This window comes from Mobula birostris, chromosome 14, assembly GCF_030028105.1.
Source record: "Mobula birostris isolate sMobBir1 chromosome 14, sMobBir1.hap1, whole genome shotgun sequence".
Classification (NCBI taxonomy): Eukaryota; Metazoa; Chordata; class Chondrichthyes; order Myliobatiformes; family Myliobatidae; genus Mobula; species Mobula birostris.
In genome coordinates, this window is record NC_092383.1 from 3,173,762 (window position 1) to 3,194,393 (window position 20,632).

General features: G+C 44.6%; 1 protein-coding gene across 1 annotated transcript in view; it reads left to right on the forward strand.

Annotated features, from left to right (window-relative positions):
* rasgrf1 (Ras protein specific guanine nucleotide releasing factor 1) overlaps positions 1 to 20,632 on the forward strand; it is a 112,438-nt gene that overhangs the window by 88,652 nt on the left and 3,154 nt on the right. Inside the window, exons 19-26 of the mRNA XM_072277979.1 lie at positions 185 to 297; positions 2,408 to 2,468; positions 2,559 to 2,653; positions 4,129 to 4,213; positions 8,151 to 8,348; positions 8,453 to 8,532; positions 11,738 to 11,855; positions 18,492 to 18,560. Of these exons, the coding sequence (XP_072134080.1) occupies positions 185 to 297; positions 2,408 to 2,468; positions 2,559 to 2,653; positions 4,129 to 4,213; positions 8,151 to 8,348; positions 8,453 to 8,532; positions 11,738 to 11,855; positions 18,492 to 18,560 (819 nt within the window). The remainder of the gene's footprint in view (positions 1 to 184; positions 298 to 2,407; positions 2,469 to 2,558; positions 2,654 to 4,128; positions 4,214 to 8,150; positions 8,349 to 8,452; positions 8,533 to 11,737; positions 11,856 to 18,491; positions 18,561 to 20,632) is intronic.

Consider the following 20,632-nt stretch of genomic DNA (forward strand, 5'->3'; position numbering starts at 1 on the left):
GGTGGGGGGATGATGTGAGAAGCATGGATATGAAACCATACGTATTTTATGAATGATGCCATCCTGGCAGACGAGGCAGGTAGCTTTGATTTAGCTGTATTTAAGGGAAGAGGTGCCAGAGGAGTATTGCTGGCAATATTGCAAGACCCGGGAACATTAACTGTTAATTCCTCTTCCCCCAAAGGACTTTGAAGCAAACTCGGAGCTGAAAATGAAAGTGATTGGTTTTCTGGAGGAAGTCATTCACGACCCTGAACTGCTCACTCAGGAGAGGAAAGCAGCAGCCAACATCATCAGGTACATTTCAAGCAGGGATACACACCAACAAAAATACGCAGCAAAACTGAATCCCAATCACAGGTAGAAGGAATACCTCATCAGGGCAGTCCACAGGGTGCTCTACGGAACCTATAACATAGAGACTGACCATCTGCGGGAAACACCCTGCAGATTAGTGCCATTGCCGCCTTCTGGGCAGTGACTTTACAAGACAGGTGACCCCAGCCATTATCAGAGATTGTCTGTCTGACATCAGTTGTCACATAACCAGGACTTGTGATCTGCACCGGCTGCTCAGACGACCGTCCACCACCTGCTCCCATGGGTTCACGTGACCCTGATCGGGGCCGGTGGTGGGGGGGTGGGGGGCTAAGTAGGTGCTACACCTTGCCCAAGGGTGACCTGCAGGCTAAGGGAAGGAATGAGCACCTTACACCTCCACCCCACCACCCTTAAGGTAGTATATGGGTACATATATGTTGTCTTTGATGATCAATTATTTTGACTTTGACATGGGTGTAATTGGGTGACACGATCTTGTTGGCCTGGAAGGGCCAATTACCATACTGTAAATAAACAAACAAACACAACAGGTCAAGCGGCTTCAGTGGGCGGGGAGGAGCTGTTGATGTTTCGAGTTGAAACTGTGCATGAATCCTGATGCGGGGTTTTGGCTCGAAACACTGAAGGCTCCTCCCTCCCCACGGATGCCACTGAGCTGATCCAGCAGAATGCTCCCTGCTCCAGATTCCAGCATCGGCTGTCTCTAGAGTCCCCAAAAACCACGGAGGTGATCATTTGGCCCAAATGACTCATCCAGAATCTACAGTTGTTCCTGTCCCACAGACACTTCAATCAATCCCCCACCCCCACAATAATATCCTTTAGCTGACTCCCTCCTAGTTCTGTCTCGATCATTAGTTCAACCACTTCCTGCATTTCAAACACTCTCTGCATAAATAGAAATTCCTCCAATGTTTGTGACACTTTTGTGTATGTATAAGACTCATGGTTTCAGTTTTCTCACAATGGGAAAGCCTTGACAGCCACCCTAATGAACATCTCTCCCACAGAAAGGAGGCCCGTGCTGTTCAAAGTTTCTCGTTGTTTCACTCCAGAGCAGTTTTGGGGCCGAGCTCCATGTCTAGCCTGTGACCAGAGTTGTGGTTTCCTGCCGCACGGGAGAAGACCCTTCAGCCCTCAGGCCCATGCTGACCACCAGCTGCCCATCTGTACCAATTCCATTCATCAGTACCCAGCCCATAGCTTCAGCTGCCTTGGCCAAGGAATCAGCTTTATTCACCACGTACTGTACCTTTACACGTATTAGGGATTTGCTGTGGTGTGTTGGTCAGAGCGCGACATGCAACAAATAACAACAGCGTTCAACAATATAAAGAATAAAGTATTATGTAAAATATAAAGTTAGAGATTAAAGTATGGATATGGAATGCAATGTGTATAAATACATACCTACCAGCATGTATTTACAATATAACTAGCATTATAAACAGTGGTTTAAAGTGTTTACAGTGCAGTGATGGGAGTAATAGATAGAGGGAGGTGGGGAGGTAACTAAAATGATTAACCCGATTAACAGTATGAGGGAAGAAACTTTTAAGATGGTGTGAAGTTTTTTGTTTTAATAGCCCTAAGGTGCTTTCCTGAACGGAGTTTTTGGAAAAGGCTGTTTACAGGGTGGGTAGTGTCTGCAATGATTTTCCTTTCTCCTTCCTTGTCCTGGACACACACAAGTCCTGCAGTGATGGTAGACAGCAGCCAGTGATCTTCTCTGCTGACCCTACAGTTTGCTGTAGTTTTTGACTATTGCAAGAGGATAATGCACCAAACCAGACAGTGTGACGATGCTCTCTATGATAGCAGTAAAGAATTCACGTGGCCGTCTAGATATTGTTGTGAGAGCCTCTACCCTCACCACTTTAACAGGGAAAGTGGTACATCGCTGCTGTAAGTATCAGGGTCGCAGTGGGAAAAACAACTTGTTTTTAACAAAGGTCTTGATGGATTTTGTACTTGTATCTCTGTGCTTAATGTCCTCTCCGAATAGCTTCCTCACCATCCTTTCCGTATTGTAAAGGCCTGCTAATTTTCTGTTTCCAATTCCCAGGACACTGAATGAAGATGACCCGGCAGATAACCAAATCTCACTGGAAGAGATTATGAACACGGTTGGTATGAATTTTACTCTTCAGTTTGAGACTGCCGTCATTTAGGATCTTTACACTGAAGCTCCCTCTTATTTTCCCCTCTTTGAAAAGTCGGAAGAAGAGACTTTTGAGAATCTCTCCGCACTGGAGATTGCTGAAGAGCTGACACTGTTGGATCACCTGGTCTTTGGGTGCATTCCATACGAGTAAGTCACTGTTCCTTCTCCTTTATGATGAAAGGTGACCTCCTACATTTCGGTTCTGAGTCAGCTGAGGTTCTCCAACAAGTGGGAATTGGAGGTTATGTTTCTGGTGTTCAACAGGGCTGTTCAATTGTGGGGGGGATGTGGAGTGGTGGTCTTGGAGGAGCATCACTCCTCTATCGATTTCTTGTGTCCTACAAAGGGACTCCAAGCTGAGTCTGTTGTCATCTGTGCAAGTATATGTACAGAGAGAGCAATGGAAAATGAGTAGCAGTGTCACAGGGACATAGAGTCAATACAGGCAGCATTCACAAGAGAAGGTTCAAAGGGTTACTTATTATCAAAATATACAACTCTGAAATTATTCTTCTCCAGATAGCCATGAAAGCAAGAAAGAAAACAACGACAGGATTATCATCAACCCCCCAGATCCCTCCTCCCTGCACAAAAAAAAACGAACGAAAATGAAAACGGCATGTCGACTCCCAAATCCTCCTCCCCCGCACACAAAAAACGAGAAGGATCAGGCAAAAAACACAGAATACAAAAAAAAGCCATGAGACCATGAGAAACGCAGAAGACCTGGGCAACATTCTCCCTCTCCATAGCAGAGTGATCTCACCAGCAATAAAAAGGCAGTCTCCCCTCTCTGGCATCAGAGCGACCCCCCCCCCCCCAACAATCAAAAGGCAGTCACCCCTCTCTGGAAACACAGTGATCCCTCAGCAGGCAGGCAGCCAGCGTCTCAATCTCCCTCATCACTTTAATCAGCAAAATAAAACTGAACATCGGCTCATAGCCTCCTCGCCACGAGGCTTCCGCACACTGCCTCCGCCTCCCAGAATCCTCTCGCAGACCGCAGAGCGCTAAAACACCCAAGCGATCTCCAAACTGCAAATCACAGGCTCCAACTGTTCCAGAATCACGTTCAAGATGAAAAAGAAATGTAAAAGACATAAAAGAAGTGAAATACAACGTAAAGCATAATGTTTACAAGGAATAACACAATTAAGACAAAAAAACGTGACTGGAGGAAAGTTTGGGGGATGGGGGGGGGTGCCAGAGTTAGTTTTGTTTTACACGGAGAGTGCTAAGTGCATGGAACTTGCTACCAGCAGGGGTGGTAGAGGCAGGTACATTAGAATCTCTTAGATTGGCACAAGGATGGTAGAAAAGGGCAGAGCTATGTAGGAGGGAAGGGTTAGATTGATCTTAGAGCAGATTACGATGTCAGCACAACATTGTGGGCCGAAGGGCCTGTGCTGTGCTGTGATGCTCTAGAAAGTACAAGCAGCTTCTCCACTCCATTCTATGAAATGAACCTCTCATCTAAAAATCTCCATTGTGTTCTCTCCCATTGTCTCCTCAAAATTGTGAAATTGCCTGTGTGATTATTTCTCATTTTACAAGACGTGGGGAGGTGTTAGCAGACAATACTTGTGCTGAGTGAAATGCTTACTTGTTTGCTTTCCATGCAGGGAGTTCTTTGGTCAAGGTTGGATGAAGCCCGAAAAGAATGAGAGAGCCCCGTACATTATGAAAACCACCAAACATTTCAATGATGTGAGTGCGGCCACTCAATAAACCATGAAGGGTTGTGTTTCTTCACTGAAGTGCCTCTGGTCTCCGGTGAAAGGCCCATTGATAGTTACAACATTAAGCTGAATTAGTCTTTCTTGGATAAGATTGTTAAGAAAAATGAGATTTGAAATGACATAATGAAATGCAGGGCAGGCTGAAGATTGTGGATCAAACACAGAACGTTCCACAAAGGGAATTGTCAACCATCATAGAAACCTCGTAGGAGTCAAATACTTACTTCAGAATCCATTAAAGATTAAAAACTAGATTTATTTTCCAAATATACATCAAAACATGCAGTGTAATGTGTCATTTGTGTCAAAGAGGAACGGGGCTTGTTTTGCAGTTGTTTTGTTGCTTGCTGGGTTCTGTGTTGTTCTGCCGAGCTTCGTGGGCACACTACGTTGGCACCAGAATGTGTGGCGACACTAGCAGGCTGCCTCCAGAACATCCTTGTTAACACAAACGGCACATCTCACTGTATGTTTTGATGTGCACGTGATAAATAAAGCTGAAATAAATGATTGCATACACAAATCCTATCAGTGAGGATTGTGCTGGGGATGCCCACAAAGTGTTGCCACACTTCTGGCGTCAAGAGACCATGCCCACAACTCACTAACCCTAACTGGTACACTTTTGGAATGTGGGACGGAACTCGAGCACCCGAAGGAAACCACACCGTTACGGGGAGAACGTACAACCACCTTATAGACAGTGGCTGCCCCTGTAAAGCACAGACGCCCCTGTAAAGCACTGTGTTAACTGCTATGCCACTCTTTGCTAATATGGGCCCACAGGGCTATCGAGAGCAGAGCCTCTGCATGTCATAAGAGAGTTGTCCCATTGCTAAACTCGTCCATTTGACATCAGTTTTACACTTGCCAGCCTGTCCTGGTTCCCAGTGTTGAGAAGCCTTAAACCTCCTTTACCCTGTGCCACACAGAGAGTCCTCTTCATGTGGTAGTGAGGTAGTGTTTACGAGTTTAAAGTTCATTCAGAAATCAGATGGCAGAGGAGAAGAAACTGTTCCTGTGTGCCTTCGGGCCTCTGTACCTCCTCCCTGATGGTAGGAATGAGAAGAGGGCATGTCCTGGGTGGTGCGGGTTCTCGATGATGGATGCTGCCTTTTTGAGGCATTGCTCCTTGAAGATGTCCTGGATACTGGGGAGCCTAGTGCCCGCGATGGAGCGGACTTTCCTTAGCTTTCCTGTTTCTGATTATTGCAGAAGGGCTTGCAGCTCACGCTGCTTTTCATCAGAAGAAATGATAGGTCCTACTTCATAGACTCAGATCCAGATTTATTTATCACACGTACATCAAAGCTTTCAGTGAAATGTGTTAACAATCAACACAACCTAAGGTTGAGCTGGGGGCAGCTCACAAGTGTTGCCACACATTCTGGCGACAAATCAAGTCAAGTTTACCGCCATTTAACTGTAAACATGTATATAATGTATGTAACCATATAATGTATATAACCAAATAATGTATATTGAAACAGAACAAAGTTTCTTTGAACCAGGGTGTAAAGCACAGCAGTACACATAACACACGATAACTTATGAAGGTACGGACAAAATCTACAGATGAATCACACATAAATAACAAACTGATATTAAATATTGTCAGGTACAGAACAGATTAACCAGCAACACTTCGAGTACAATATATCAGGGAGTTCAGAAGCTTAATGGCCAGGGGGAAGAAACTGTTTCTCATCCTGACCGTTCTTGTTTTTACGCATTAGAGTCTCCTGCCTGATGGTAGCAAGTCAAAGAGGACGCTGGATGGATGGGTGGGATCCTTGATAATACTAAGGGCCCTGCGTACGCAGTGCTCCTGATAAGTGTCCCCGACGGATGGTAGGGAGACCCCTATGATCCTCTCAGCTGTTCTCCCAGTCCTTTGGAGGGACTTCTGGTCTGATGCTTGACAGCTCCCACACCAGATGGAGATGCAGCTTGTCAGGATGCTCTGAATGGTGCTCCTGTCAAACGCAGTTAAGGTGGGATGGGGGGAAGGAGGGGACCTTGCTTACCTCAATCTTCTTAGGAAGTGGAGGTGCCACTGTGTCTTCTTGTTCAGGGAGGTGATATTAAGGGACCAAGTGAGGTCATCTGTGATGTGCACTCCCAAGAACTTGTGTGCTCTCTCTATGGAGGAGCAATGTACTTGGTGGGAGGGGACAGTTTGTCTGCAAATTCCTGAAGTCCACAATGATTTCCTTTGTCCTCTCCATCTTCATGCTCAGGTTGTTCTTCTCACACCAATCCGCCGCTGTTCCATTTCCTGTCCATACTCCGTCCCGTCATCGTTCTTGATAAGATCAAACACTGTTGTGTCATCCGAAAACTTGACGACGTGGTTTGACTGGATCCTGCGACACAGTCATGGGTCAGCAGTGTGAACAGCAGTGGGCTGAGCTCACAGCCCTGGGGAGCTCCAGTGCTCAGCGGAATGGGACGAGAGACGTTGCTGCCCACACAGACTGACTGTGGCCTTACTGTTAAGAAGCCCAGCATCCATTTGCAGCGGGAGGCATTGAGACCCAGCAAGGACAGTCTCCCCACAAGTTTCTGGGGTATGATGGTGTTGAATGCCAAACTGAAGTCTATAGACAGCAGTCTGGCATATGAGACCCCATTTTCCAGGTGGGACAGGACAGAATGGAGGGCAGAGGCTATTGTGTCATCAGCGGATTGATTTGAGCGATAAGCAAACTGGAAAGGGTCCAATGTAGCTGGGAGAAAGGCTTCAATGTGTTCCATGACCAGCTGCTCAAAGCATTGCATAATGGCAACCTGGTTTCATAATGACAACATGGTATGTGGTATGCTCACCATGTTCAGTAGAACACAAACAACAACAATAACAAAACAAAACAAGCCCCCCTCATCCACCCCGTCTCTCTCTCACACACACACACACACACACACACACACACACACTCCCCTCTCCCCTCCAACTCCAGGACAGGCTGCCCTCCGGTGGATTCGGTCACTGCACACAACCCAGAAGAAAGTCACCTGGCATCATCCTCCTAGGAGTTCTCTCCAATTTACTTACTCTTGCGAACTTTCCCTATCAATTTTTATCCAAATGCCTTTGGAGGTTTTGATTCACTTTATTTCTGCCAAATCTGTGTCTCAGCTTACCATGTAAATAAAAAAATTGGCATGTCCTCCCCTCTCGTTCTTCTGCCCGTACTCTTAAATCATTGACCTTCCCATCACTGGTAGTAGTTTTTCCTTATTTATATCAATTTTGAAAGAATTTGTTAAACCTCCTCTTAACCCTCTCTGCTGTATGGAAGTCCCATCCTCTTCACAACTGAGATCTCTCATCCCTAGGGCTGAGTTAATTTTATCCGTATAAGGCCTAGACACCCACTCTAAAGTGTACTGCCTGGAACTGTCCGCAACACTTTGACAGTAATTGAACTGAATTGACTTAAGTTTCTTACATCCTTCACATACATGGGGAGTAAAAATCTTTACATTACTTCTCTGTCTGAATGTTCAATGTGCAATTTATAGTAATTTATAATAAATAGTATGTAGAACAGGACAGACAATATAACATAGAAATACAGTTGTGTGAGCATGAATTCACCAGTCTGATGGCCTGTCCCGGATCCTGTTGGTCCTGGCTTTTATGCTATGGTACTGTTTCCCAGATGGTGGCAGCTGGAACAGTTTGTGGTTGGGGTGATTCAGGTCCCCAGTGATCCTATGGGCCCTTTTTACACATCTGTCTCTGTAAATGTCCTGAATCATGGGAAGTTCACATCTACAGATGCGCTGGGCTGTCCGCACCACTTTCTGCAGAGTCCTCCGACTGAGTCCTCAGTTCCCATACCAGGCAGTGATGCAGCCAGTCAGGATGCTCTCAAGAGAATTCTTCCTGTTCTCCTCAGATCAGCAACTTAATAGCGTCGGAGATTCTGAAGAACGATGACGTGAATGCGCGAACGGCAGCCATTGAGAAATGGGTGGCGGTGGCGGACATCTGCAAGTGTCTCCACAATTACAACGCCGTGCTGGTAATAACCTCAGCGCTTAACAGAAGTGCCATCTTCCGGTTGAAGAAAACATGGATGAAAGTGTCGAAGCAGGTTAGGCCGAGGGGGTGCAGTTTAATGTGGTAATTAAGTGGCTTCAGGTGAAAACAGTTGAAATTCCAATCACGTTCTTCTCTCTCTCTCTTTCTTGTTTTTAGACTAAGGCTTTAATAGACAAGCTGCAAAAACTGGTGTCGTCTGAAGGACGATTCAAAAATCTCCGGGAGGCACTGAAAAAGTATGTTTCAGATGTTGAATAGAGATATGGAAATCAGCATTAAGTGGCAACCCAAAATGGCTGCCATGCCTTGAACTGCCATTTTGTTGCATGTAAAAGCGAAAGTGAGATTGGATACTGATGTAACAAGCCAGCAAATCATTCCCCCCCCCCACCACAGCATTCCTTCTTCCAGCAGCCAGATCTACCTCATAGAAACTTAGGAAACAGGACTGGATCTTGGCAAAGAGCAACATGCTTCACAATATCCTTCTTAAATTACAGTGGCATACACTCAGTAGCCCTGTTATTGGGTACACCCGTACACCTATCATTAATGCAAATATCTTGGTTGCAGACGGGTCATATTCTGCATGGAGGTCAGTGACCAGTGGTGTTCCACAGGGATGTGTTCTTGGACCTCTCCTCTCTGTGATTTTTATAAATGACCTGGATGAAGAAGTAAAAGAGTGGGTTAGTAAGTTTGCTGGTGACACAAAGGTTGGGGGTGTTGTGGATAGTGTGGAGGGCTGTCAAAGACATCGATAGGATGCAAAACTGGACTGAGAAGTGGCAGATGAGTGTGAAGTTGTTCATTTTGGTCAGTCAAATATGATGGTAGAATATAATATTAGTGGTAAGACCCTTGGCAGTCTGGAGGATCAGAGGGATCTTGGGGTCCGAGTCCATAGGACACTCAAAGCTGCTGTGCAGGTTGACTCTGTGGTTAAGAAGGCATACGGTGCATTGGCCTTCATTAATCGTGGGATTGAGTTTAAGAGCCGAGAGGTAATGTTGCAGCTATATAGGACCCTGGTCAGACCCCACTTGGAGTACTGTGCCCAATTCTGGTCACTTCACTACAGGAAGGATGCAGAAACTATAGACAAGATGCAGAGGGGATTTACAAGGATGTTGCCTGGATTGGGGAGCATGCCTTATGAGAATAGATTGAGTGAACTTGGCCTTTTCTCCTTGGAGTGAGGGAGGATGAGAGGTGACTTGCTAGAGGTGTATAGGATGATGAGAGGCATTGATCATGGGGATAGTCAGAGGCTTTTTCCCCAGGGCTGAAATGGCTAGCATGAGAGAGCACAGTTTTAAGGTGCTTGGAAGTAGGTACAGAGGAGATGTCAGGGGTAAGTTTTTTACGCAGAGAGTGGTGAGTGTGTGGAATGGGCTGCCGGTGATGGTGGTGGAGGCAGATACAATAGAGTCTTTTAAGAGACTCCTGGATAGGTACATGGAGCTTAGAAAAATTGAGGGCTATGGGTAACCCTAGGTAATTTCTAAAGTAAGTACATGTGGGCCGAAGGGCCTGTATTGTGCTGTAGATTTTCTATGTTTATGTGTTTCTATCTAATCAGCCAATCACGTGGCAGCAACTCAGTGCATAAAAGCATGCAGACATGGTCAAGAGGTTCAGTTTTTTTGTTCAGACTAAACATCAGAATGGAGAAGAAATGTGATCTAAGTGACCTTGACTGTGGAATGATCGTTGGTGCCAGACGGGGTGATTTGAATGTCTCAGAATCTGCTGATCTCCAGAGATTTTCACACAGAGCAGCCTCTAGAGTTTACAGAGAGTTGTTGGAAAAAAACCATCCAGTGAGTGGCAGTTCTGTGGGTAAAAGTGCCTTATTAATGAGAGAGGTCAGAGGAGAATGGCCAGACTGGTTCAAGCAGACAGAAGGGGCAGTAACTCAATGTGTTATGATGGTGGTGTGCAGAAGAATATTTGTGAACACACAACTTGTAGAACTTGAAGTGGAAGCAGAAGACCTCATTGGGTTCCACTCCTGTACCAATAAAGTGGTGACTGAGTGGATTTTTGCCTAGGAAGCCTGCCTCATGAGAACTCTATAAGTTTAGGTCGGCACATGGATGGGAGAGGTATGAGGGTCTATGGTTCAGGTACAGTTGATAAGACTAGGCAGAATACTAGTTTGGCATGGACTAGATGGGCTGAAGGGCCTGTTTCTATGCCGTAGCACTCTATGAATCTGTAAGTGCTGAATACTGCCCCTCAGTGTAAGAGTTTCCCCAGTCCATTTTCCAATCAACAGTCCTGCTAAGGCATTAGCAGAGACCGGAAGCACTTTCTAGATGCCAGTCTTTCGTGAGTCATTCAGTGTGTAACATTCCCAGCTTGAAGGTTGTGAGTTCAAGCCCCACTCCAGGAGCTCAAGTGGAAAGATTTCGACTGGTACTCCAGTGCAGTGCTGAGAGCTAATCACACTATCTTCCTTTCAGATGAGGCACTAAATCAAGGCTATGTTTAGGTTTAATGAACATACAAATCAGAATCTTATTATCACTTACTTGTATCTTGTGAAATTTTAAACACACAAGGTTCTGCAGATGCTGGATATCCAAAGCAACATATATAAAATGCTGGAGGAACTCAGCAGGTCAGGCTGACCAAACAGTCGACGTTTCAGGCCCGGGTCTTTCTTCAGGATGGAGCTCCTCCAGCATTTTGTGTATGTGATGTTTTGCGACAGCAGTACAGTGCAATATATAAAAAATTACTATAAGTTACAATAACAAGTATATTTAAAAATAATTCAGTAGTGCAAAAAAGATCAAAATGGTGAGCTAGTGTTCATGGGTTCATAGACTGTTCTGAAGGCGGAGGAGAAGAACGTAATGTGTATCGTCAGGCTTCTGGTACCTCCCCCTTGATGGTACATTTGTTAAGTAAATATAAAAGATTCAATCTGAGATTCAAATTCATTTATTGATCACAGGTACGTCGAAACGTACAGTGAAATGTATCGTTTGTGTTATGAACCAGCACAACCTAAGGACGCTGGCCTTCAAGCACAGAGGAGAGGCCGAGACCCTAGATGTCCTTCTCCACATCACTGGCCTTTGAATATGGAGCGTGGAGCAGAGGCCTTGACTCCAATCTGATCTCCAAATTTCTGTCCCTAAACCCTAACCTGACGTCTAACTCCCCCACATTCTCGTCCTTAAACCCCAGCCTAACCCTGATTGCCCCCAAAACCATCCCTACAAACCTTTAAAAAACCAGCTAAATCTCAGGCACAACTTTGGGAAAAGATCTCATTGTCTTTATTTGAAAAAGAGCAGGAGAGTTCTCTGAGGTGACCTGGCGAGTATTTATTGCTCTATGAAATCTTAATCTTTCTAGTTTTTCTTCCATAACTAAAATGTCTACAGTTTGATATTTAACAAGCAACTTCTTGTTTGTTGTCTGCAGTTGTGACCCTCCATGTGTTCCTTACTTGGGAATGTATCTGACGGACTTGGCGTTTATTGAGGAAGGAACGCCTAATTATACCGAAGATGGCTTAGTCAACTTCTCCAAGATGAGAATGGTACGTCAGTGAACATTGGGTAGATTCTTTCCCTTGTTCAATCATGTCTCTCTCTGCTGTACTTTACTGGCAGAAAGTCTGGTGGATGGGAAGACATCTCCACACACAAAAATGGTTTGACAGTTTTCCCCAAACTCACCTTAATTAAAAGATAGATAGATAGATAGATATACTTTATTAATTCTGAGGGAAATTTGGTTTCGTCACAGCCGCAGCAACCAAGAATAGAGCATAAATATAGCAATACAAAACCCCCCAACAATCAAACAACAAAATGCAAACTATGCCAGATGGAAAATAAGTCCAGGACCAGTCTATTGGCTCAGGGTGTCTGACCCTCCACGGGACAAGCTGCACATTCGATGGCCACAGGCAGGAACGACCTCCCGTGCCGCCAAGTGTTGTATGACGGTGGAATGTGGCCAAAGTCCAACAGTAAAAAGTTCAATATCCAGCCTGCAAACACGTTCCTCGATCGTAATATGCCCCGGATTGCTCCATCTGTTGTTAACCAGATTAGTAAGCACCCAACTCCTTTACGCTTACCACTCTCAGTGCACTTCCGGTCAGCCGGAACGGTATTACCCACTGAACTCCTCTTCTCCGTAAGTCCCTGTTGTCTCGACCCGGTCCTCTTTCCTTGACTTTGTGATCCCCCTAAAAAGAATCATAATTATTATCACTAACAAATGTCGTAAAATTTGCTGTTTTGCGACACCAGTACATTGGAATACATAAAATATTCTATAAACTACCATAAGAAGTATCCATGTAAAAATTAAATAAGTGGCGCAAAAATAGTGAGGAAGAATCCATTGTCCATTCAGAAATCTGATGGCAGAGGGAAAGAAGCTGTTTCTAAAGTGTTGAGTGTGTGTCTTCAGGCTCCTGTACCTCCTCCCTGATGGTAGCAATGAGAACAAGGCATGTCCTGGGTGAACAGGGTCCTTAATGATGGACGCCGCTTTCATGAGGCATTGTCTGTCAAAGGTGTCTTCGATGCTGGGGAGTCTAGTGCCCCTGGTAGAGCTGGCTGAGTTTGCAACTCCCTGTAGCCTTTCCTGATCCAGTGCAGCAGCCCCTCCACACCAGACAACCAGACAGTGATACAATCAGTCAGAACACTCTCCATGGTGCACCTGTAGAAATCTGCAGATTTTTAGTGACATACCAAATCTCCTCAAACTCCTAATGAAATATAGCTGCTGAAGTGTCTTGTTCATTGAAGCACCTTTAATAACTCCAAAAGACTGAAGTAGGGTAAATACTGAAAGGCTTTTATTCGCTGTATAATACGACCTCCATGCTGAGTGTCTGCCCCTGGACTGAGGGGGAGGGGCAAGGCGAAACACCTTTATACAGGGGTCTGTGGGAGGAGCCAGGGGCAGTCAGCAGAGGGATGTGTCCAGACATTTAACCCAGTTACAACATATATATGGTTTACCACATTCATCAATATGGTGGGCCCGGGAGAGATCTTCAGAGAGGGTGACACCAGGAACTGGAAATTGCTCACCCTTTTCCCCGCTGATCCCTCCTGCCACTAGTAATCATCTCGGATACCGAAGGCATTGATTGTAGACAGTACCGATCACCCTGTGATACTTCTTTCATGATACTGTTTGGCAAGGGGCTGTTTGTCCAACATACAAAACTGTGCTTAGTACACTGAGGATGGACCTGTTGCAGGCTGGTTGGTTAATATCGCAGCTTCTATGCCATCATAGAACACATATATGAAGGAAACAGATTACTGAGGGCAGCCAAACCTGAGGATAAATCTCCGTAGACCCATCCAATTTAGGGAATCAAAGACTCTTCTGAGTTCAGGAAAGTCCACGAACTGTGTTTGATGCTGCTCCTGCGTTTCTCTTGGACTCGTGAGCAGTGGAAATCACGCCATTGTGCCTCGAAAGAAAAGCTGGGCCTTCTGTGTTTTGAGAGCAAATCTTTGTGACCAGTGATGGGAGGCAGTTGAGGAGGAAGATCAGGATATCAGGATGACCCTCCTCGTGACAGGTATTTCACTGCTTGGAATTGCTGGTTATAGGATTCTTGATACCGTCCAAATACACCAGACGTTAACAGAGTCTCCAGAAACAATGAACTTCAGTGTAGGACCATACACAATCCACGTCCTTCTACCAAGGTGCATGACCATACACTTCTCAACACTGTATGGCATTTTCCAGCTCTTTGCTCGTTCTCCTGATCTGTCTAATTCAGGGGTCCCCAACCTTTTTTGCACTGCAGACTGGTTTAATATTGACAATATTCTTGCGGACCGGCCGACCGCGGGGTGGGTGTGGTGTTCAAGTAGGGTTAAACTCACCTCAACATGTCTTTTACAGTTAGGGTTGCCAACTTTCCCACTCCCAAATAAGGGACAAAAGTTCCAGTCAAATCCCGGGACACTTTACCCCAGGAAAGACTACCATGACCATGAAGCCTCGCGCAGGCACCTGTGTGCGCATGTGATGTGCGCACGCGCGTACGTGCCGATTTTTTCCCCACAAATCGGTTTTGCCTTTATCTTCCCGACTATACTGTACATACATTATTTCTACTTTATATGGGCTGTGTATTTATCATATCATTCCTGCTTTTACTATATGTTAGTGTTATTTATTTTCCGTTTTATGTGTTATTCGGTATGATTTGTTAGGTTATTTTTTGGGTCTGGGAACACTCAAAAATTTTTCCCATATAAATTAATGATAATTGCTTCTTCGCTTTACGGCATTTCAGCTTACGAACGGCTTCATAGGAACGCTGTACCTTAGCGGGGGAAATATGGGACAAGGGCGGTCCCGTATGGGACAAACCAATTTAGCCCAATATACAGGACGTCCCGGCTAATACGGGACAGTTGGCAACCCTATGTTCACGTTCAACAGTGCGTGACAGGGAATGAGGAAAGGTGCAGCTGACTCATATTGTTTCCTCGCGGCCCGGTAGCACATGCTCTGCGGCCCTGTGGTTGAGGACCGCTGGTCTAAGTCATTCTGCAGAATCCCTGCTTCCTCAACTCTACCTGCATCTCCACATATCTTTGTATTGTTCGCAAACTTGGTCACAAAGCCGTCAATTTCATCATCCAAATCACTGATATATAACGTGAAATGAAGCAGTCTCAACACTGACCCCTGCAGAACATCACAAGCCACCAGCAGCCAACCAGAAAAGGCTTCCTTTATTCCCACTCTTTGCCTTCTGCTAATCAGCCAATCTTCTCTCCATGCTAGTATCTTTCTGTAATACCATGGGCTCTTACCCTGCTTAGCAGCCTCATGTGTGGCTCATTTCATTCCCTTGGCATTGTTAATGAGTTGGCATAGGCAGAAGTTTAAAAAAAAAACTTTGCTTATTTTCTAAATTCCCATATTGACTAAATGGATATGAGCTGTACTAAGCACTTAATACAGGATCATGTCACTGTGCTATACCAAGCCACACAATTGGAATTTATGAAACAGAAAATGTTGGAAATACTGAACAGAGCAGAGAGCATCAGTGGAGAGAGGAACAGAGTTAATGGGCGCTACGGTAGTGTAGCAGTTAGCGTGACACTATTACAGCTCAGGGCATTGCAGTTCGGAGTTCAGTCTTTGTAGAGAGTCCCTGTACGCCCTCCCCATGGATGCAGGGGTTTTCTCCGGGTGCTCTGGTTTCCTCCCACAGTTCAAAGACGTACCGGTTAGTAGGTTAATTGATCAGAATCAAATTAGAATTCGGTTTAATATCACCTGTCATGAAATTTGTTATAATGCAGCAGCAGTACAGTGCAATACACAATAATAATAATAAACTGTAAATTACAGTCAGTACGTATATTTTAAAAAGTTAAATTAAATAAATAGTGCAAAATGAGGGAAAAGATAATGGTGAGGTAGTATTCATGGGTTCAATGTCCATTCAGAAATCTGATAGTGGAGGGGAAGAAGCTGTTTCTGAAAAATTGAGTGTGTGTCTTCAGGCTCCTGCAACTCCTCCCTGATGGTAGGAATGAGAAGAGGGAATGTCCTGAGTGATGAGGGTCCTTAATGATGGATGCCCCTTTTTGAGGCACTGCTCCCTGAAGATGCCCTTGGATGCTGGGAAGGCTAGCGCCCATGACAGAGGTGATTGAGTTCACGACTTTGTGTAGCTTACTTCCATCCAGGGCAGTAGACCCCTGCCCCCCCCCATACAGACAGTAATGCAGCCAATTAGAATGCCCTCCATGGTACGTCTGTAGAAGTTTGGTGAAATACCAAATCTCCTCAAACTCCGAATGACATATAGCCACTGTCGCCTAGGCTAGATCCTCCGAGATGCTGACACTCAGTGACGAAACTGCTCACCCTTTCCGCATCCGGTTCCTCGATGAGGCGATGAGGGCAGGTGTGTGGGCCCTTGTCTTTACCCTTCTGAAGTCCACAATCAATTATTTGGTCTTTCTGACATTGAGTGCATGATTGTTGCTGCGATCAACCAGCTGATCTTACCTTGCTCCTGCACGCCTCCTTATCAGCATCTGAAATTCTGCCAACAGTAGTTGTGTCTTCAGCAAATTTATAGATGGCATTTGAGCTGTGCCTAGCCACACAGTCGTCGGCGTAGAGAGAGTACAGCAGTGGGCTAAAGGATGTGAGGTGCGCCTGAGTTAATAATCAGCGAGATGGAGGTTTACTTCCGACCGTGATCTCCTGGAGAGGGAGTTGAGGATCCATTTGCAGAGATCATTGTAAATTGTCCTGTGATTAGGCTAAGGTTAAATCAGGAGTTGTAGGGTAGTGTAGCCCAAAGGACTGGAAGGGCCTTTTCCACACTGTATGTTGAAATAAATATAATGTTTTCGCTGGATGACCTTTTGTCTGGCCTGCCTGATCCCCTGACAGAGGTGCAAAGGGACTTGACAGTTCTAGTGCAGGATTCCCTAAAGGTTAACTCGCAGCTTGAGTTGGTAGCAAGGAAAGCAAAGGCAATGTTCGTATTCATTTCAAGAGGACTAGAATATAAAAGCAAGGATGTAATGCTGAGGCTTTGTAAGGCATTTGGGGTATTGTGAGCAGTTTTGGGCCCCATTTCTAAGAAAGGATGTGCTGGCATTGGAGAGGGGCCAAAGAAGATTCACAAGAATTATCCTGGGGATGAAAGGGTTAATGAATGAAGAGTGTTTGATAGATCTGGGCTTGACTTTAGAAGAATGAGGGGAAATCTCATTGAAGCCTATCAAATATTGAAAGGCCTAGAAAGAGTGGATGTGGAGATGATGTTTCCAATAGTGGGTGCGTCTAGGACCAGAGGCCACACTCAGAATACAAGGACGGTCCTTTAGAACAGATATGAGGAAGGATTCCTTTATCCAGAGGCTGGTGAATCCATGGAATTCATTGCCACAAATGGCCGTGGAAGCCAAATTATTGGGTTTTTTTAAAGCGGAGATCGATAGGTACCTGATTGGTCAGGGTGTCAAAGATTGCAAGGAGAAGGCAGGAGAATGGGATTGAGAGGGATAGTAAATCAGCCCTCAGAATCAGGTTGATTATCATGGGCATTACATTGTGAAATTTGTTCACTTTGCGGCAGCAGGTCAGTGATAATAGAGGGGAAAGCTGAGTTACGGTAAGTGTGTATATATAATAGTTAAATTAAATAAATCGTGCACAAAAGGAAAGAAAAAATAGCGAGGTAGTGTTCATGGGTTCCATGTCCATTCAGAAATTAGATGGCAGATGGGAAGAGGCTGTTCCTAAAATATGGAGGGTATGTTGTCAGGCTCCTGTACCTCCTCCCTGATGGCAGTAACGAGAAGGGGGCATTTCTCGGGTGGTCAGTGTCTTTAATGATGGACGCCAGCTTTTTGAGGCATCGCCTTTCGGAGATAACCTCAATGGTGGGGAGGCTAGTGCCCGCGATGAGTCTAATATTCTCTGTTGTTGCACAAAAATCTCACAGAACAGTGAAAATCATCGGAAAACCAACCTTGGCAGAATTTGCTAGTCTCAGTGAGAACTCATTGGTCACCTTCGAAGTGGAGTGAAAGTAAGGTGTCCTCAATCCCAAGAGGCTACTGAGGAGGAAAAAGAGAGTTCAAGAGGGTCCAACCTTGATGGAATAGTAGATAATTGGTAAAATGATAAGTTGCAAAGATAAAGTGGACAGCCCATGCCTTTTTCCCAGGGCAGAAATGTCTAAAACATGACGGCATAATTTTAAGGTGAATGGTGGAAAGTATTGGGTAGGATGTCAGAGAATGGGTATGTGGAATGTCCTGCTGGGGTGATGGTAGAGACAAATAGATCAGGGACATTTGAGAGACTTGTAGATAGACACAAGGATGATGGAAAAATGGAGGGCAATGTACCATTTGTAGGATGGAAGTGTTAGATTGATCTTGGAGCAGGTTAAAAAGTCAGCATAACATTGTGGGCCAAAGGGCCTGTAATGTAATGTTCTATGTTGTATAATTGATAATATGTCTTGTACACAGAGGTAATCTACATTGAACAGCCCTTTCCCTTCTGCCGATGCTTTTGTACACAAGCTTTTTACGTGTGCTTATATTTTTGTTTGGCTCTGACTGTTTTCTCTGACTGCTCTATAAATACTGTACATTGTGGAAAGCATTTCAATTTCCGTTTACTTTTACAGATATCTCACATAATCCGAGAAATCAGACAATTCCAGCAGACCTCCTACAAAATAGAGCAGCAAACCAAGGTCAGTTCATTTTAAGCGTTGTGTAAGTTAAAAGGTTTAACTGCATCTTTCTGATTTCTGCGTGGGTGTACAAAGGAAGGATGTAGGCAAGCACGGTGAGAAAAATCCCATGGCAGCTTCACGTTGTGCCAGGAAACTCACAACATTTACCTGATCTGCCAGACAGAAGCTCAGTTTGGTACCTTATTCGAACAGTGTTTCTGACAATGCTGCACGTCCTCAGAAGAATGCAACGATCAACTTTATTCTCCATATACCTTACGTGTATTAGGAATTTGATATGGAGTGATGGCCAGGGGGGAGACCTGCAACAAAAAAACAACATTCAACAATTATAAAGAATAATATAAAAGATAAACTTAGAACTTAAAGTGCAGAATATGGAATAAAACGTGCATAAATACCAGAATGTATTTACAATGTAAACAGCTTTATAAAAAGTGGTTTAAATTGATTACAGTGCAGGGCAATGATGGGGGGGAGGGAAGGTGGGTGGGCAAGCTAGAATGGTTGATCGGACTCACCCCCGAGGGAAGAAACATTTAAGATGACGTGAAGTTTTGGTACTGCTGTAACTGTTATTTAGTACTCACATCTTTTGCTCAAGTTTAGATTTTATTTTTAAATCTTTCCTTCCAAATAATCAGTTTTCATGGATCCACCTACCTTCGTATATTAGCATGTTGCGTGCTCCCACGGCTTCCCCTCCACATCACACACCTACACAACTGGGACTGCAGCTCTGCTCTCTCGTTGTTACTGGACAAAATCCCGGAACCCCCAACTAATGCACCTTCACTGAAAGCACCTTCACCACACCAAATGCAGTTCCTAGGGAATAGAATGCATTAAATGCTGGTCTTAACACTTTCCTAGAATTTTGTTAAAAGAAAAGTTCAAAGTTAAATTTATTATCAAAGTACATATACAACCTTGAGATTCATTTCCTTGTGGGCATACTCTATAACCGTAACAGAACCAGTGAAAGACTTCCCAACCAGAGTGCAGAAGACAACAAACAAAAAGAAGAATTTATTTTTTAATTTCAAAATATACTTTATTCAAAAATAAATATATACAATAAACCATTCAATAACTTTTCATCCTTTACATACGTTTCCATTATAGTCAGTACATATCAATACTAACAAATAAATAAGCAAAAAAATATCAAGAACATGAGATGAAGAGTCCTTGAAAGTGAGTCCATAGGTTATGGGAACACTTCAGTGTTGGGGTAAGTGAAGTTATCCCCTCTGGTTCAAGACCCTGATGGTTGAGGGGTAGTAACTGTTCCTGTACCAGGTGGTGTGAATCCTGAGGCTCCTGTACCTTCTTCCTGATGGCAGCAGCGAGAAGAGAGCATGTCCTGGGTGGCGGGGGTCCCGATGATGGATGCTGCTTTCCCGCAACAGAGTTTCGTGTAGATGTGCTTAATGGTGGGGAGGGCTTTACCTGTGATGGACTGGGCTGTATCACTACTTTTTGTAGGATTTTCCATTCAAGGGCTTTGGTATTTCCATTCCAGCACGTGACGCAGCTAGTCAATATACTCCCTACTACACATCTACAGAGAGTTTGTCATCAAAGCCCACAAAGAGGTGGTCCTTGCATACTGTTGAGGGAGGAGCACTGGCTGGCACGGTAGCATACCTAGTTTGATACACTGAATACTTGACCCCTCAATCTTCCTCGTAATGGCCTTGCACTTACTGTCTATCTGCTCTGTACCTTCTCTGTAGCTATTACACTTTGTTCTACATTCTGTTATGGTTTTACCTCAATGCGCTGTTGTAGTAAATTGATTTTGTACGTACATTAATCAAGACAAGTTTTTCACTCTGCCTTGCTACATGGTGCAATAATAAACCAATATATCGATGGATATTTTGCAGATGACTCACCGATAGCTAACGACAAAGTGCTGCCAATAGAGACAAACTGAAAGCCTTGTGTCTCTCTGCCACCCTTCACGGCTCCAAATCCCGTTCCGTACAACCAATGAAGTGTTTTTAAAGCTGGGTTACTGCTGCAGTAAAAAAAGGCAGAGGTCAAATTGTCCATGGCAAGAT